General features: G+C 39.3%; 1 protein-coding gene across 1 annotated transcript in view; it reads right to left on the bottom strand.

Moving 5' to 3' along the window:
- CNTNAP4 (contactin associated protein family member 4) overlaps positions 1-17,893 on the bottom strand; it is a 285,905-nt gene extending 268,012 nt beyond the window's left edge. The window contains exon 1 of the mRNA XM_086349985.1: positions 17,226-17,893. Coding sequence (XP_086206111.1) covers positions 17,226-17,310 — 85 coding nt within the window. The 5' untranslated portion in view covers positions 17,311-17,893. The remainder of the gene's footprint in view (positions 1-17,225) is intronic.
- Positions 17,894-20,249: the final 2,356 nt, after the last annotated feature.

Below are 20,249 nucleotides of genomic sequence, written 5' to 3'. Positions count from 1 at the left end.
AGCCAAAACAGCAACTGAGCACACTGCTTGCCACAGAACCATCCATCCTGTGAGTACCCTGAACAGTATTGTACATTTTCTTGTAAGACAGTCAAAACCTTAGGCATAAAACGTGGTTTCAAAAGCTTCATGAATCCAGGAGTCAAAACTTCCATTCTCAATTGTCAGCAAGAAGTTAGTGATTCTGACCATTATAACATTTCAAAACCACTGATGCTGAAGACATGTGTAATGATAGGCAGCACACTGCAGAGGCACACTAAATATTCACTGAGTAAATATGTGAATGAGGTGAGCAGAAGAAGCCTCAACAATTATAAGAGCAAGGAATACTTTAATAGACTGAATGAACAACCACCCAACCCAGTGAAAAGCAATTGTTTGTATGCAACCAAGCACATCCAGCCAATGTAAATGTTATTTCACTAAGAATTTTTATAATATTCTTAGCTAGTATTTCTTTCTTAGGTATAATTCTCTAAATCATCAGTGCCAACCTAAAAACAGCCAGAGTCCCAAAGAGTGCAATTATGGAGTTCACTTAATATGGAACATTTTCACCCAGTGTAATTTACGGAGATAAATTTCCAAACTCACAGTCAGTAAAAAAATATAATAACTCATCTCTTATCAACTCCAGTAATATTACCGGTCATATATTGATTTTTAACGGAAATGAGAGGAAACACACTAAGTTACCAAATAAATCATAATGGCATTACATCAGAAATCTAGATTGAAGTGAAGTATGTATCAGAGCCTGCCTTTCATCTGGATTACTTTCAGGTATGTCTTTCTGTCTTCCACAAAAGGTTTTGGGTCCCTGAGTGGCAGGCATTTATGATTTTACCTTCACCTGCCTAACTAGAACAAAAACTCAGATGTAATTTTAGAAGCTGAGGAGATGAATGGATAATTTCTTTGCCTATTCTACTTGCCCTCCAAACTACGGTAACTCCAGGGTAACAGGATATTTCTTTTACTGGGCGTCGCACAGGAAGCTCCCCTGAAATGGCAACTGCTGGGCAGACTGGGACTTGGTCAGTTTACATCTCCTACTTTTAGAAGAATGTAAGACAGAAGAAATTGTCTTATAAAGACATAAAGAATAAAAACTGATCACAACTTTCAGTTCCAACCACTCTGCTAAAAACGCTACTCTCAGTTCCAGGCATCATAAAAGTCGTATCTTTTAATTAAAAAAACAACAACACAGCACTTTCAAGAAGATACAATAGATTTCACTTCTTGGATTAGCCCATTTGCTTGTGGTATTTCACCTGGTATTTGCCTGGCAGATGAAATGTGTGATTGAATACATTTATTTTCAACAGTATCCAAATAGTTCCAAGCATATAGCCATAACACTATGAAGATACATTTTGTGAAAGGTTGCCTTAAGTGCAGAGTCTCATAAGTCCACCCAAAAGGTAGATTGTACAAACTAAGAAGAAACTCATTTTAGAACCAATTAATTAATGCCCTAGGAAATCATTTTCCCTTAATATTTTTTACTTGTACAGTTGGGAAGATGAAGAACTGGGAAGTATTCAAGACGGTTGTACCTAGAACTAGAGAGCTCATCAATATTGATATTGTTACATCAAAGATAAGATTAAAATGATGATCTCATTGCTTTGTTCAATAGAGTAAAAATTTTAAGGTGTAGTGTATTGCTTGAGCAAAGTAAGATGAACCTTTTAAAGAGAGCTGGGCTAGATAAACAGGGTCAACACTCAAAGAGTGAGACACAAAGTGTCCTCAATGTCTCTGATATTTTTCTTTTTCAGAAAGAGACTGGGATCAATGAACACCATTCAAACATGTATCAGCTTTTTCACAGAATCATATCCACTCTGGGAAACAGAGTTCTCATTCAAAATCGTAAATCTTAAGCTTTTCTTGTTCACTGTGGTCTTCATTTTTAAATATAGGTTGCTTTTGCTGATTAAGGAGAGAACGACAGTATGGAGGAATCCTAATGCTTCTTGAGATGTTAAAATTTTCTCAAAAAGATGGAAAAAGTTACAGATATTTTTAAAAGGAAGACAAAACTCAAAAGATGCCAGAGGAAAATCAAAATCAGTAGCAAGTGAGGCGTGAGACGGCAGTTAAGAGGTTCTTCCCATAAACAGAGACTTGTGCCTTCTGGAGGAGATATCAGGCTCATGGTGATATCTGAAGACCTGCACTCGCAGCAGCCCGTCAGAGGCCAGGGGCACCGAGCTCCCAAGGGGGACACACGGAGGGGTGATTGGTGATGCCGCGGAAGGCTGTAGAGACGACACGGCTGTGTGTGTGACTGACAAGACCAACTGATGAGCGAGCAGGTTTCCCGGAGGGTGACAGATGAGCTTCTGCGATCTGTCAGTGTGGCATCTCTACCCACCACCTCTGATTCATGTCTGAACAAATGATACTGCTGGAAGAGACACAGAACCGTCTTTAAGTGTTATAAATTCTTGAGCAGGGAAGAGAAGGGTGTAAGACAGCTACTGCTTTAAATTTCGCCTTCCAAAATAAATTTAGAGTTTTGCTAAAGTAGGACAAAGACGTTGAGCACTTCATGACACTGACCTAGGTAAATGGATTAAGATACTTAGAGAACCACAGGCATCTTAAAGATAGCCATATACCACTAGAAGTGGATACTGGCAACCTAAGAAAATTTAAAAATCAATGAACAACCAATTGGTTCTTAATGTTTAAATAACAGCACATCCACCTGATAAGTTATGAAGAACCGTTTAAAAAGACAAAGACTATTTCGCCACAAGAGAAATGCACTGGAGAGGATAGGAAAACATGCAAAGGAGTGAACAGATGCTGCGGTAAGATTGACTGCAACAGTGTATGGCAAACATCTGTCCCAGTTTTCCAAACAAGGAGGGCATCCTACAAACTCTAAATTAGACAAATTTTAAATTGAATTTAAAGAAGTTATTAGGATGATGATTGTTCATTTGTTTTACTTATGTTTTGTTTGTTCTTTGGCTCGACATAGAAGACATGCCAGGGGAAAAAAAAAGAAAGAATTCGCGTGCTCTGGGTTTTACGGATTAGAAGCAGAAAAGTGCCTGAGGAAACGCACTGCAAAATCAGCTTTGAGGAAGGGGACATGAGAAACACAGAGAGCAAATCACAATACAACTGGAGCTCAGTAACATAAAGGAGAAAAGAATTTGGAGGGGGATAAAATAATATTTCTGGTAACTGCTGTGTGAGGGTCGGTGATAAATGGAGAGGCGATTTTAATAAAGGGCAGTAAATTACCATCTTATCTATGTCTAAGATCTGCTGGAAGGAGTATTTAGAACAGAATCATACACTCAGGAAGGGAACGACTTGCTTCAAAGATCCAAGACTGTTGTTACATTATGGGAAGGCTTTTTTTGTTTTATCACTATGATGGAATCCTGTACCGGTTATCAGCAAGCCTCAGGTAGAGGCAGTGAGAGAGCAAGGCTCAGATGGAAGGAAGGAGAGAATGGTCGGGGGAGGCAGCTTCTGTGACGGCCAGCCACGTGGTCCTGCAGCACCACTGAGGAGGGCTCAACTGGAAGACAAAAAAAACACTACAGGATGACCGCACTCACATGATGGGTTTCAACAGGTCAGAGCAATGTATCTCTCGGATACCAAGAGAAGATACACTTTCTGCAGGCAGTTAAAATAAAACTGAAAGTGAAGTCGCTCAGTCGTGTCCTACTCTTTGCCACCCCATGGACTGTAGCCCACCAGGCTCCTCCGTCCACGGGATCTTCCAGGCAAGAGGAGTGGAGTGGGTTGCTATATAAGCACTTATTATGGACTGAATTATGTCCCTCCCCTAAAAATACAAACCCTGAAGCCTGAGTCCCCCATGTGACTGTATTTGGACGCAGGGCCTTTCAGGAGGTACTTTAGGTTAAATGAGATCATAAGGGTGGGATCCCAATGGGATAGGACTGGTGGTCTTATAAGAAGAGGAGATACACACCAGAGCTCGCTTTCTCTCTCTCTGACCAATCACAGAAGGAAGGCTGTGTGAGGACATAGCAAACAGGTGGCCACCAGAAGCCAAGAAATGAGCTGTCACGAGGCATCAACCCAGCTGGCACCTTGATCTTTCATTTCCAGCCACTAGAACTTTGAAAATATAAATTTCTGTTGTTTGAGCCGCCTAGTCTGCAGTGTTTTGCTATGACAACCCTAGCAGACTAAGACAGCTCCCTAAGGGAGCACACCGCTGAACATGGGGAAGGAGCCGAGTTTTGCCAGCAGGGTCTGAGGCTGGAAAACATTACTAAAGCTGCGGAAAGATCTCTTGGACAAGACACCAAACGATTACAGGCCAAAGAACAAGAACTGGAATGGGCGACTGAAGAGCTGCAGCACGTCAGCCTCCAGCAGTTTACCCAGCAGACAGCAGACAGTCACCGTTTTGCTCACGGCGCCCACTGAAGCAGAGGCCCCGCGTGCAGACATAGAAACAGAGGCACCGATCCAGTCTGGGTCCCTGAAGTGGCCTGGCTCCTCTCAGCAGCTCCCCAGGAATCTGTGTATATCCTGCAGAATCCTATCTTGTCTGGTTTTAACCCTGAAGGCATACACATATATAACATTACCTGTCTTCAGGGGAGAGGCCCAGGAAAGGTACCGGGGACGCTGAAAACTCCTTCGTTGATCTTGTGCCAGTGATGAAGAATGAGGATCTAATTCACAGGCCACTGCATCTTTTTTCTGTCCTAGGTTGTATACTACTTGGAGCCTAACCTGTTCACTGATTCTAAAGGACAAAGAAACTGTGCTTTCACATCCACGGCGCTGACATTTGTGTCCAGCAGTAGCACTGCAGTATCTTCATTTTTATTTATAGCATTTTGAGAGCATTAGGAAAGTATTATACTGTATGTATATGTAAATAAAACTGTGACTGAAGAGTGAAGAGAAAACAAAATCGCAGATCGCCTCGATCGGGTAGATCTGCCATCCTGCAGAAAGGAGCTGGTTTTCCTCTCTGATTTGCACTGTTCAAGCCTCTCAGAACTTGTTCCTGGAACTACTGACTCAAAGAAAGAATTTAGACAGAATGGATAGGTCCTTGGGTATCAGAGAGCAAGGGTAGGGGGTTGTTGATGTAATTCAGAGGAGAAAATTTACACTGATATTTTCACCGGGTAATGTCTGATACTTTAGCCCAATTAGTAAGGAAGAGCATGTTGATAAAATGCAAGTGACAGAATCCTTGGAAGACACAAGCATATTACCTTATGGTTTATCACACCAGGGGGGGAACCCTGAGAACAGACAAGTGTGAGTTCTAATACTCAGTATAGGTGATTTCACAGGCTCACGGAGAAGATGAGTGTATTCCATTTCAAAGAGCAATGGATCTGGCATCATTAACGTTGGGTTCAAGCCCCAGCTCTATCCTTTCTTACTCAGTGACTTTGGAAATACCTCCTAAATTTCAATTTCTTAGTTTGTCTAATGGTGATAATATTTGCCTCCCAGGCCTGTGAGGTACACTCCACCATCGTGGAGTCCACAGGGCCCAACACAAAAAGAATATTTGTCAATATTAATCATAATTTATGTCAACATGTGTGGAAAGCTATGAATTACAAATGAAAGTCCCAAATGTATACCACGAGGAGGAAGGGACATGCGAGTAATCTTTAAAAAGTGACAATGTTTTACAAGAAAATATTTTTTTTAATATATGGAATTAAAAGGAAAACACAAGTTCAGAACCCATTCATGCTTGTCAAAATTACTAAAGGCAATGAAAAACGCTTTGTGTATATTTATAGACAAAAGAAAAGCAAAGAAACTACAAGTATGTCTTTATTAATAAAAGTTAATGACGAAAAGAGAAAATTGATTTTATTTTTCTTCTATCTTCCAAAAAGGAGAAAAATCTTCGAATGAGAAAACACAAAATAAAGGAATTGAAGTGCAGGATAAAAAGGAGTTGAACATTTCTTCCCGAAATGTGGCAAGAATTTTTCAAAATAACTTCTCAAATTGAAGGTGATGACCTGGGAGTTGCTACAGAGATGAAGGGGCAACATGATGGCCTGGAAAGGGGAAGATGCTAATACAATTTTATATTTATGATGTATTTTTTGTTCGCCTGTCCACTGAACATTCTCAATCAAAATTGATCTGACAGAGTGGCCTATCAGATGACGTTTGCTATGAATACAAAAGAAAGCAGAGACAGAGATGTGTTTTCTTAAAAAAAAATCAGATTTGATACTCTATGATCAGGAATAGGTGAATGAACACTCAAGGTTCTACTGAATTTCTATGAGGAGGATGGAGAGAGGTGAGGCGATTTGATCATGTAAGAGTCCACAGAGGAAGGAGGTGAGGCTAGGTTTCAGTGTAAGTTTTCCAGGAGGATTTAGAGGAAGTGATTGAAGGCAACCAGGCAAAGGGAACAGCAGCTGGAAAGACCAGGTGACAGAGGCTAGAGCAGTGGTCCCCAGCGTTTTTGGCACCAGGGACCAGTTTCACGGAAGACAATTTTTCCACAGACTGGGGTTGGGGTATATGGTTTCAGGATGACTCAAGCACATTTTCTGTGTGCTTTATTTCTATGACTACATCAGCTCCACCTCAGAGCATCAGGCATTAGATCCCAGAGGCTGGATACCTCTAGGCTGGAGGACCCTTGGGCCGGGGTGGGCAGGAATGGGAGGGAGAGAAAGCAGTCAAGACCGACAAAAGGGGAAAGACAAGCAGATTCAGAGCAGGAAGGTATTTGTTTGCTACCCTAATAAGCTGGAACTTCAACTGAAAACACCTAACAATGAAATATAGCTATGAGACAAGACTTGGTTTCTTTTTTGATAAAAGCCTTAAAACATTGATTGAAAACATCAATGCATTTTTATGGCAGACATACCTAAAAATAGGATATATGTGTAAGTATTTAAAAATACTGCATGAGTCACAGGAAGTAGTGAGGGAGGAAGAGGACAGCCGCCTTGCCAGTCTTGTCGGCCAGATCAGCCCTGGCAATCGTAACGATGGCAGATGCCACAGCCGGAGCCCCTCACATCCAGCAAAGTGAGCAAGGGAGACTCAATTCTGTTAACTCAGAACAAGCAGGCCCTGCAGGCATCTTCTCTAGAGACAGTCTCAGTGATTAATGATACTGCATACACTCTTTTCATGCTGATCTATTTAATGTTGCAATTTATATACACATACACACACACCATGGGGTCGCTAAGAGTCATACATGACTGAGCGATTTCACTTTCACTTTTCACTTTCATGCATTGGAAAAGGAAATGGCAACCCACTCCAGTGTTCTTGCCTGGAGAATCCCAGGGATGGGGGAGCCTGGTGGGCTGCCGTCTATTGGGTCGCACAGAGTCGGACATGACTGAAGCAACTTAGCAGCAGCAGCAGCACACACACATATATGTATATATAAAGCAAGGGAGAGAGAGACAGAAAGAGAAGGAAAGGTTTCTAAGACATGAACATGATCGTTTACAAGGCCACACCAGCAGATGACTCAGTTTTATGCATCAAGCATCGCAAATTATTGCAATCATAACTTTATTCTTAGTACCCAAAATTCTACATCGTATTTTTGGTAGCTTCCTTTTTCCATTTCTCTAGTGGACATTTGACTATGAACTATTTTATTTTATCATATTCCACTTTGTGATTTGATCCTGTAGGTTGCTATGAAGTTACGAAACAAGGTATCTACAGTGTTTGCTCTTTGCTTTCTGAATCTATCTTAGGGCTTTCTCCACACGTTCTCTCTTTGTGTGTTTTAGGAAGGACTACACAGCAGCACTCTTGGTAAAGAACCCGCCTGCCAATGAAGGAAACAAAAGATGTGGGTTTGACCCTGGGTCAGGAAAAGCCCCTGGAGGAGGACATGGAAACCCACTCTAGTATTCTAGCTTGGAGAATCCCATGGACAGAGGAATGTGGCGGGCTACTGTCCAAAGGGTTGCAAAGAGTTGGACACGACTGAAGCGACTTAGCACACATACATCTTATGATACTTAAGAAGCTGTATTATGACATTTTAGAGGTGCATGATGTTTTCTTAAGAGGATTATAATACAGGCTCCATGTTTAAAGTACAACAGTTCAAACATCATACTTACAATGAAACAAAGGAGCCTAATCGAGCAGCTTTATAACCTTGCACAAAATTGCCTCACCACCACTCTAGATAGAATTGCTTTTATTTTAGCAATGCTCTTTTAATTAAGTCCTAAACATCTAAACATGGCAAATGTAAATATGTATTATAAATCCTTAATTATGAGGATCACTAAGCATTCATGCAGCTTTCTGCCTTGGAGATAGATTCTTTTTGTTTAAAGTCAGCCAAAATTGAGAGATAAAAGTGAATGATGTGAAAAACGCAAAGTTTGTTTAGAATGCCCTATCCCTTTACCACATTGTCTTTAAGAGTTAAATTATGTTTCAATTTATCTAGTGCTTTTTAAGTCAAAATCTCTCCTGCCATTTTCTGCCTTTGTTGCCATATTCATAAAGACTAGCACCCTGAGACTGACTGGAAGTTAAGTATTGGAGATCCGAAGGTCTTTGTGGCATTTCCTAGAAAATAAAGCACTTTGGGGTCACAGAAGGGCAACACTGTCCCTCTGCGTGGGATGAGTTTAAATCGGATGCAAAAAGACCTCCTGCTATTTTTTAATCCCACATACTGTTTTTAAACTATATGGGAGACTATTCTGTGTGGCAGCAATAAAATAAAAATTTTATTATATATCCCAACAATACTTAATTGAAAATGTGCCACCTAGGGGAATGTTTTCCATTTCTCTGTCAGCATGGCCTGTTTCCCAGTCCCCACCCACAGTACCTTCCAACATTGGTGTGCACACACCTGCACACTCACACACACATAGTTCCCTCTCAGCAATTCATTTCTTTCACAGACCATTTTGCATTTAGTTCCTTCTTTCTGTGTACCTACTGAGGAACAAATCTTACAAGACAAACACACATCACTACCTTTCAAAACCAAACACTAGTCTTCAAGATCTAAATACATAGTCAGGGTTTCTCTGGTGGCTCGGTGGTAAAGAATCCACTTGCCAATGCAGGGGACACAGGTATGATCCCTGGTCCGGGAAGAACCCACGTGTCGCGGAGCAACTAAGCCCGCGCACCGCAGCTACTGAGCCTGTGCTCTAGAGCCCACCCTCTGCAACGAGAGAAGCTGCCGCGGTGAGGAGCCTGCACACCGCGACCAGGGAGTGGCTGCAACTAGAGAAAATCCCAGGTAGCAACCAAGACCCACCACAGCCAAAAGAATAAATAAATAAGTAAAATTATTTTAAAAATTAAAAATACATATTCGATCTTTTGGAACAAAGCTATTAGTCCAGAGATAAGTTGAACTTTCCCAAATTTTCTCAAAAATCTCTCCTTGGGGTCTGAAACACAAAGGTAACTGGTTCACATTAACAGGAAGATGCGGGGCTCTTAGCTGTGGGCTGCTCGTTGTCACCCAACCATCTACTAATCCCAAGGCCTGCAACCAGTTCCTAGGAGAGTTTATCCATGCCCTTCAATGGACATTCAAAAAATAGCTCTCTCTACGTTATAACTTCAGAGTTAAGTCTGAAGTAAATGAAATCACAGGTTGTAGTTTGTCTTAAAACTATACAGTAAATGTAATTTAGGAAAGCAGTTGAATTCACATATTCACATGCTGTTTCTAAACTAATATCAACCTGTGGCCTCATTTGTAAGTACCATAATTGCCAGTGAGGGAGAAAAAATATTGGTTACAGAAACAAATACATCTTTTACAATTTAGAAGCATATAACATCTTAATCTAGAGCACTGCCAAGTAATAAGAGGGACTTAATAAAAAAAAAAGTAATTAGAGCTTTAGGCCAACTGATACATATTACACTCTTTTTTCCTTTGTGATTTAAAAATCTTAGAGGTAAATTTCTTCACTGCTCTATTAAATACTTATGGCATAAAAAATTTTATAGTTACTAATTTTAAACTACTTAAAATGTCAAATGTTTTCAGGCTTCACTCACTTTTCCAATTATTACATTGGAATGACTCATTAACTGTAACATAAACAGGCTCATTTTTACCTCCTGTTATGCTATTTCTCTGATTTTATGACCAGAATACACTTTTCTGTGAACCATGACAAAAATGCACTGGGAGAAAAAAAATGAAGCACATACTCTTCCTCTTCCAAACACCAACTTAACTCAGAAGAACCGAAGCAATGACGATTTGTAATGCACTTTGCATGTGAATTCCTTACCATTAAGTAATAACTGTAGTTCCTGGTACCATGTATGTGAATGCCCAAAAAGACGTTCCGGCAAAAACTTTATCCTTTCAAAGTCAACTGGCAAGCAAAAATATCTCTACTTGTGCAGTAGTATATCTGATAATGGTGTTTACCAACACAGAGTCATCAAGATCCCAGAGTGATCAGCATTGTGGAAGGTGTAAATTCTCAGATAGTAAACAGTGAATGATAGTTCTAGAAGTCAGATAAATAAACACATGGATACATAATACATGCCTAATTGAAGCACGCAACCAGGTGACAACAGCCTCAGAACTCACTGAAGAAATTTAAATTTGAAATCTCAGACATCAGTTTCCCGCCAAAAGTAACTAAAAAGATAATCCAATGTCAAAGACATCTTGGTTATTTAGAAATACATTTATTATAACTTAGCCTTATGGGTAAACTACCTATTATTTCTCAAGAAATTTTGAACTTCCAAAAAAAAAAAAAAACTCAAAGACTTCAAATTATGATATTAATATTGTAGATGATTTATTCATTTAAGTAGATTCAATTAATTGAGGCTTTTTGATGAGTTTAAGGACTTTTCATCCTTCTAAAGCTCCATAATCTTTTGTTTGCATTTTATTTTGGGGCATTTATTTCTCTTTCTGAGATTCTTCTTTTTAAAGGGGCCAAAATCAAATTGACCTTAGCATTTGATGCTACAATTCAAGACATGTTTTTAAAGATCTGTTTGTTAAAGAGTATTTCTGAAAGTTCCCAACAGAAATACCCATTAAAACAATGATCCAAATATTCTATGGGGATTCACCCTGCCATCACCAAGAACACAGCTCAGTTCACCTCATGATTATGATTAATCCATGAAACCTCCCCTATTTTAAGCACATATTCTATGACAGGTTCGTCTTTCCTTATCATACTAGTTTACTTGAAAAACTGCAATAATTCTAGAAAAATATGAAATGTTACTGAGGCCAAGATTTCTGAATTAATAAAAATGAAAAAATAATTAAGCTAAAAGCAAGAATGGAAACACCAGGCCACTGAAAATATCCAAATCTCCATTCTTTAATATTAATATTTCACCAGAAACATTCATCCACCAATCTGAATATACATATCTGAGATTTAAGTAACAATTTTGGATAAATTCTTATTATTTTTTCGTACTGTTTTCAGAAGCGAGGTCATTATGGAAACTTAAAAGTCACAATGGAGGGGAAGGAAAACATTTTATTAAAGGACAGAGAAGGACTTCTTAAGTAACCTGACTAATCAGTCATATGATTCATAAGTTGACAACATTAAGGCCCTAATATGACTTATCTAAGGTAAAAGGGATTCGGATTCTAAATGTAGTATCAAATTGTGAAAAAGAGGTGCTTGCAAAGCAAGACTGATAGTCTATTGTAAAAAAGTTCAGAATCATGTAATACGACTGTCATTATCCTTTTTTACCCATTTACCATGAAGAGTCATGAATCCACTCATCACTCTTGTCAATGTCCAGAGTAAGTCCCATTAAGGAAGTTTTATGAGACCGTCCTAGGCTGACATGATCTGGAACTGGTCTTCTGATAAGACAGAAATCTTCACCAGCACTAGACCATTATAAACAGTTTTATGAAAAATAAATTAACATATAGCCATTTATTTTGGGGAAAATGCTACAGCGAAATTTCAAGGAAAATAATTTTAAAAATATAATACTCTCTATTATTTTTTAACTCAAACTTCTAACAAATACCGTAGTAAACAGTATAAGGTAAATAAAATGAGGCCACTCATCAGTATTTGGAAAGGAAAATTAAATACAATTCCAAATAGATAAGGCATTCATATAAAGATTAATTATCTTGGCATGACTGGGTGAAAGGCACCTGCTCAATTATTATAAATTCTCAGTGGGCAGTGCTTAAATGAAACTCTACTTTTCAATTTATTATAGAAAGTTTGCCAATTTCAGAATTTTTAGGAAGCTAATGTAAAAGTCATAAGGACAAGAACACTCTTCCCCTAAGATGATTTACTTCATACAATCAGTGATTTCAAATGCAAGTTCTGATAATTATGGAGTGGAATATTTTATACTCATGAAAGTATCAAATAACAATAGAATTTTCATTCAAAATATCTAAAATGCAATTACTTATACACTTTATTGAGCTTCTGATACTAATGGGATTACTTGAGATTGAAAGCTATTCTTTAGCAGCCAAAACTGCTGAAACTTTGCAAATAGTTATAAATAATTCATACCCGTGGAAATAACAAGATTTCTGAAGGATAAAGTATTTAAAAAGACATATGTCGAGAAGATGCTAATGAAGGCCTTTTCTGTTATGTGTGTGCTGAGTTGCTCAGTTGTGCCAACTCTGTGACCTCATGGATTATAGCCCGCCAGGCTCCTCTGTCCATGGGATTCTCCAGGCAAGAATACTGGAGTGGGTTGCCATGCCCTCCTCCAGGGGATCTTCCCAACCCAGGGATCAAACCCAGGTCTCCTGCGCTGCAGGCGGATTCTTTACTGTCTGAGCCACCAGGGAAGCCCTTTTCTGTTATAGCTTCTGGCAACTGTATCATTACAGTCCACACTTTAATTCTTCAGGAATGTATTTGTATGCTAAATAATTAAGACTAAATTTTAATTTTATCATAGTAGTATGTAATTTATCCACTATCCAGGTCACATCAATATACTGTATTGTGTATTCTTTAAATCAAAGGTCAATGAACTTTTTATATAAAGAGCTAGAGAATAGATAATATTATGCATGTTCTTGTATGACAAGAGGGAAATCAATTTTAAAATGATTTTATTGACAAAATTTAAAATATAAGAATAATTAAGTATAAAGTTTTGCCATACAGGTCTACTAATGAGAAGAATGAACAACTAAAATTTGAATTTAATATGATTCTCTTATGTCACAAATAATCCTTCAGTTAATTTTTTTTCAAATATTTAAAAATGTAAAAACCCACTCTTAATTCACAGAATATGACACAAAACAGGCAGTGGGCAAGACTTGGCCCATGAGCTGTATTTTACCAACCTCTGAACTAAGTATTACATTATCTTACAAGGGATATCTTACAGTCGTATTGTTTTCAAGGTAAATTAATTCAATCTTGATACAGAGATTGGCTTCCATAAAGAATTGTTTATATATGATATGGATTCTGAAATTAATTTTAGAAGACATGGAAATGCTTTGTAAATACTTAGGGTAAGCACTAGGTATCATATGGAAGCCACGTGTTCGATCACCTGCTGGCTATGAGCTGTATTATCTCCACAGCTGGAGGCTGCTCTACTCAGAAAGGATCTGAGACGCATACAGTCAGGGAGGGGGAATGCACCAAACTGATGAAAACAAATACAGTACTGCTGTCAGAAAAGTGAGTCAAAGTTCAGGCTCACCTTTATATCCTGAGGCCGGCTATTTATGTATTGCATCATATAATTCTATTTTATCAATAATTTTACTGTTGTTGTATTCTGGTTATTTTTTGCTATGGAAAAGAATTTGGGTGGAGGAAAAGAAGGAAGTTTCTAGAAAAAAGTACCAGACTGAATTTGAGCAATTTGAGAATCTGACCAGTAGCAATTAGGTGATATCCCAGAGCACCCCAAGAGTGATCATCTACCTAAGTCATATCGTCATCTGTTGTTAATTTTAACATACTCTTTAGTGCTTCTTTCAGGGTAGATATCAGATACAGCCTTTATTCCAAATAGCGAAAAGAAAGCACACAGCAAGAACGTAACCTCTAATTATGTCATTCATAAGCTGCTTGGTAAGCATTAAAATTCTCAGTGTATCTGAAGCCAGAGAGCTTCCATCACATGATGTGCAGGAGTAAAAAGCAAAACTCTTAACTTGCCTCAAGACTAACAGCTGTTCCACCACATCAACGCCCCCCTCCTTAACAATGTCTTAATGCTCAGAAGAAAACTGGGTTCATGAGAGCAATTTGAAAATAGATGACTCCCTTCTCAGTGCACGTGTCTTAGTAGCAAGTGAGGAAACCAATAACAGCCTGTGCAACTTATCAAAGCACAAGCCCTTCTAGAAGAGTCTGTCTCTAAACTTTCGTGGAAGGAGCCCTTCAGTACAATAACAAACACCTTGACCAGAACAAGGAGCAAAGACCTGGGGCTGGTTCAACACTTCTGAAACGTCAAGTACGGTGCCAGTAGGCAAAGAAGGTGGTCGGTTCCACATATTTCATCTTTAGGTAGAAGAGGAGAAGCAAGCCACCAAAGATGTGGAAGCGCGTGGGCCCAGCGGTTTCTGCATCTTTATATAAACATATGTTCACACACATAAATACATACACATGGACATGAATATCTGTGTGAGTGTTCGCACGGAATCCTTCTAATGTAGTCATCCTGTTGATTAATTACATCAACTAACATTCAAATTAAAGTTGCCTCATCCCGGAGCTGTCCCTGGTGTAGAGATGCTGTCCTGTGCCAAGGTTCACACTGGCAGCCTTAGGCAGTCTTGGGCCGACGCAATGGACTGCAGACTTGGTTACTGGGGAATCAGCTGTTCCATGTCTTTGTATTCACCTGAGAGACTGACCTTTAATTTTCTTAATTTCCATTCAGTTCTCCCTGGCTTTAATATTGGTGTTCAAGATTGATTCATGTTTTAATATAAAAGTCTTGTCCAAAAGAATTACTGGAGTTACAATACTTTAAAAATACTCATGCTGGCATGCTGGTTGATGGTCACTTGTCCACACACTGAATTTCAACCTTTCTGGTAAACATATATACTTGTTCCTCCAAAAAAGATACAACATAGGAAGCACCCTGACTTGGTAATATGTAGACCTTGCTTCCTTCACACACCAAAATACCAAATGTTAAAGAGTGAAATGAAATTGGGAAATGAATTTTTCTTTTATATCTATTGCAACAAATTGTATTATCAATGTGATAGGAATAAGAAATTGCTGACTGCACCTTTAATTATCTGAAGTCATTTTACCTGTATTTATGACACTTCAAGAACAGCCAACTCTGAAAATATATTGGTAACCAAGAATTCCAACTTTAATATTTAAAAGTCCCTAAGAATTTAAGAACCTATAGGTTCTTTACGTTTATCGAATGTGTAAAAGAGCATTAAACAACTTCTTGAAAAATAAGCCCAACCAGAGGTAAGCACCCACAAACATTCTACTCTTCTCAGATCTTCTCAGCAGCTCATCTTTCCTTTGAAGAAGATACATTACAAAGAAAGCTACTGGATGTTATTCTGCCTTTTATTGGACTTCAAGAAAGCAAACAAATGTAAACAAGTAGCCCAATCAGTTGCATTAACTGATTATAAACTCAAACAGCCAGTGTACTGTAAAGACAAGACTGCCTCTAGGCCAGACTTCAGCTCTGCTTTTCTTAAGGGAAGGACGCTTCACATGATGTGCTTTCCATTGTAAGAGTGACCTCTAGTGCTTCCTTTTTTACTGAACTTCTGTAGTTGGACGATATATTACTTATGCCTTTTCTACAAAACTTTGTGTGTGTGCAAGTGGGTCTGTGTTATTATTGTTTGTTGCAAAGGCTACTTTGACAGCCTCCCAAGATTTTGACTAGGTGAAAACATGCACATTTTATTGACTCACGGCATTCTTACACCCACAAATGAAAACAGAGACTGAGGCACAGCACAGCGCCCAAGTGAAGTCCTTTTCCTTCAGAGTGATAGAGGCACCACACCATTAAATGAGTTAATAGTGAATGGAAGCATGAAAGCACAGTGGCCATTCCGTGTAAATGAGCATTTGACTTGTGCCAGTAAGGTCATTTCTAATGTTCTTCCCACATCAGAGTGCTTCAGTGCATTCAAGGGATGTGCCCAAGCAAACATCTGGTTACTGGCTTATTTGTGTCCCCAAACCTAACAATATGACACAAAGTCTTGAACAGACCTTACCAGCAGATAAGCTTTTCCTCTGAAGTACAAGAAAGAGAAAGTCATATTTGCTGAGCTTGTTGATCATTCATCAAGAAGGGGGAAATTCTCCCATTTAGAGATTTTAGGCCAAATACAACTTTTAAAACTTTTCTTCTCTCTAATAAAACCTGGATGGAGAGATCTCTGCCAAATTATTTTGGATGATACTTACATTAGAAATAAGGTCTTAAATAAATCCTCCCTCATACCATTAACTCAGAACCAGAATATTCAATCACAAATTTATGAAGCTAAAAATTCAAGGATAGTGCTTCTGAAAAATCACCTGAGTGTATTTTCTTTAAGTGACATTCGGGGCTCAGGTGTGCTCTCTCAGCAATGCTGAAGGCTCATTCTGGTGGCACTGAGGACGCAACTCCGAGTATTAAGGCTCACCTCCCCAATTCTGCCGCTGGATTCTGCAGCACATTTCAGCTATTATCCTGGCATCATTTTAAAGGCGCAGCCGCCTATTGGTCTGCTAAAGTGCAAACTTCAGAAATCTAAGCTAATGCAGCATCATGCAAAGTCTGCCAGTTTGTTTTCCTGCTACACGTAATTCCAATTAAATTCAGTAAACCTAAAAAAGGGCAGAAATGAAGAAGGAACATTCACTGGCTATTCCTTGGTTCAGATGCTAATTTAATGCTTTAGGAGAACTTGAGCTTTCTCAATGAATACACAAATACCAGAGGATAAGATTCTGTTCACAGACAAAAAAAAAAAAAAAAAAAGGACAAGAAATGATACTTGGCATATTCTGACCGGACCCAGAGGAATGACATGTGTAAACCCAGTCATATTCGCAAGATTTTTTAAATGATGCTTCCTTTATAGCAATATGCTTTGAGGCAGTCCGAGTTGCAAATAATAATCATAAAAAAAAAAAAAGAACAGAATTAAAGTTTTGCAGAGAGGCCCCCCTGCAAGTTTTAAATCATGTATGTATACTTACAGGAATTCCCAGCTAAAACCCTGTTCCAATTTGGAGTAGACAGCAGAAGTAGCGTCTTGAGGACAGCTCCCGTGACAGACCCCATGTTCACATTTACTGGGCTCCCCCAAAAGATCTTGAGTGGCTCTCCGACGGCTCCAGTGCTGTTCTCAGTCCCTCGCCCAGCTCTGTCTGGGTCTTCAGCACCTCTGGGTCGCTCAGTCTCCCTCCTTCTCTCTCTCTCTGAACAGCACCCCTCTTTCTCACTCACTCACACACACACACACATACACACACACACACACACACACACACACACAAACACGCACACCACAGCCCTGACTGCTCACTGAAAAGCGCCCAGCATCTTTTCTAACAAGCATCCACACTGCCGAAGCCACGCCCACCCCTCGCAGCCGTGGTCCCAGAAATTGGCAGCCGCGTCCCTCCTCCGAATACGCAGCGGTGCCCGGAGCTCCGCTGCGCGCTGCGCCGCTGATGAAAGCTGGACCTGGAGGCGCGGCCTGCTGCTCCCGGGCCTCCTCGGGGCTCCCTCCCCGTCTCTTCTATTCTTCAATAATCCTTAACCCTTTTCTCCCCTCTGGAGATGTCAGTGGGGGGCGGGGCGGGGCGGTGGAGCCTCCTGATTTTCCGGAGGTCTGGCCTTCAGCAAAGCCAGTCAACGTACTGAGCTAATTCCTGATTATCCGGGAGTGCATCCAGGTAAAATTGCGCTTTGTTTCAAAACAAAAGCATAAAATGAGACAGAAGTAACTAAGCAGCATTGCTAAATTGTAGCTAAAACTGTCCTTGGGGAAAATACTTGCTGTTGTTTTTCCTCTGTTTATATAAAATTCTCCTCTTCAGCTATGGTGCCAGCATTTTTATTATGGAATTGCTTCACAAGGAAACAGACATTCCTGTTTGGCACATATTTAAAATCATCTAGTAATAGTCTACAAGAAATTAACATTTCTTATTTTAGTGCATCAGGAGTACAAATCCACAAACTGAATGCTTTGGCTAGATCTATTCTGATGAATGCATCAGGCCACAGTGGCATACTACAATCAAATTCTTTAATAACAATTCTCAAAAGGCCCCAAAATAAAAATGACGAGACACTGAAGAAAAGGAACCCCCACAAACACACACACACAACACGCTTATACCAAACCTCCTAAATAATATAAAGATGTTTGCAAATGGTCTAGAGGACAGAGGAGTAAAGTTGAGTTCAGAAGACCACCAACTATAGAAAAATTATTCTTCTAATGGCTGATCCACAGATACTACCAGTTCTTGAACAGAATATTAACATATTTAAATAATGAAGGTAATATCACATAAATAAGTGTATTGCATGGGTCATAGAAGGATAAATAATCTCTTTAAAATAAATGTCAAGATATTTAACTTAGAATGTGCTAAATTTTATCAGAATGGGAATCCTGAGGTTCTCAAGCACTTCTTGGTGATAACAAATAAGAAGAAACAGAAGCATTCAGCAGCAGCAACCTTGCTATGAAATGAATGAAATAAGGGGGAAATGGGAGAAGTCATCTCCGGTATAACCATAAGAGATAGCTCTTGCCTGCAAACAAAACAGAACAGGTATTTTTAATGTTTCTATTTTGCAGATGAGAAAACAAGAACAGGAATTTAAATGATTTGAGGAGAGCATAGAGTTAGTAAGAGAAGCACCAAGGACTGGATTTTGTTTTTCTGACCCTAGTCTTACTGCTCTCATTCGAGGACTTGCTGCCCCTCACATAAGAGTATAACTCCTTCCTGAGCTCTGCCAGTGCCAGTGATAACCTGAGGTCTGTTGAAAAAAAAAAAAAAAAAGACAGCAGTGGAAAAGAAAGGTCGTTGCTTAAGTGTTTACTCTGTATTTCTAGACCAATATCCCTGGTTTTGTTATTTTCAAACATAGCATGTTAAGCCAACGCAGATATAAATGGATGATTTCTGTTAAGTAATTATCAAAGGGATTAAATATTGTTGAACATATATGCCACTTATTATCTAATTAAATTACTATAGAAATCTTTGAGGGAAATATCATTGTGCCCATTTAACAAACAAACAGACTGAGCCTCAGTGAAGTTCAGCAGTCTGTCCGAAGTGCCACAGAGAGTAGGCTCAGCATTCTGGTCCACAAAGCTCTAAAACTCTTTCCTTCGATGACTGCACACAGGGGAATGGGTCTCAGACTCTCCAGAAGAGAAAAGTTGTCTTTCTACTAAAACTTTATACTTAATTGTTCCCATAAAATAAATTAGAGGATACATTTTAAAAGGATCACTACACATATCAAACATTAAAAATAACTGGACATTTCCCGGCAATAATAACCTCTTTAGGACAAAGTGTGAATTTTCATAGCAGCCATTAAAGATGGATTTTTCCATATCAATGGGCTATGGTGATAGAATGACTTGGAGGCTGGCACTTAATAAAACGCTCAGGCATTTTAAGCCAATGCACCACCAGACTCTGCCTGACGGCCTCAGAGAGGAGAGAGCCACACTGACCACATGACACAGTGGAGAGAGTTTAGACACTATAACCAAGAAGCCCAGATATGAATTCAGCTTTCACTGCGGTTCTGATCACTCTTTGACTTCCTTTTTTAAAAAAGATAAGAGAATAATGTCTCAGAGTCATCCTGATATAATTTGTGACAACTCCCCACTGAGTGCCTAGCACGTGGTGGGTCCGTAATCACTCACTGGCCTTAGCTATCTGCACGCTGACTGTTCAGAGAAGTGGTTTGAGCAGGCAGTGTTGGAGTCTGGTAGCCCAGCTTCAAGCCTGCCCTTGAGCGAGCTGTGTACCATTCCTCATTCTCAGTCTCCTCATCTGTGAACCAAGGATAAGCGGAGTATCAACTTCATGGCTGAGACAATGCTTCTGAAGTAAAAGCCCCTGAGAGTCAGACAATCAATATTGTTCCTGTAATCACTATATTATTACAGCTCTTTTTGCACAGATGATAAATCTGATGAGGAGAGGATTATGACTTGCTAGAGGGACATGACT

The sequence above is a fragment of the Bos grunniens genome, chromosome 18 (assembly GCF_055505025.1).
Source record: "Bos grunniens cultivar Pamir isolate PY7600 chromosome 18, Bosgru_T2T1.0, whole genome shotgun sequence".
NCBI classification, from domain to species: domain Eukaryota; kingdom Metazoa; phylum Chordata; class Mammalia; order Artiodactyla; family Bovidae; genus Bos; species Bos grunniens.
This window is presented reverse-complemented; position numbering and strand designations above follow the sequence as displayed.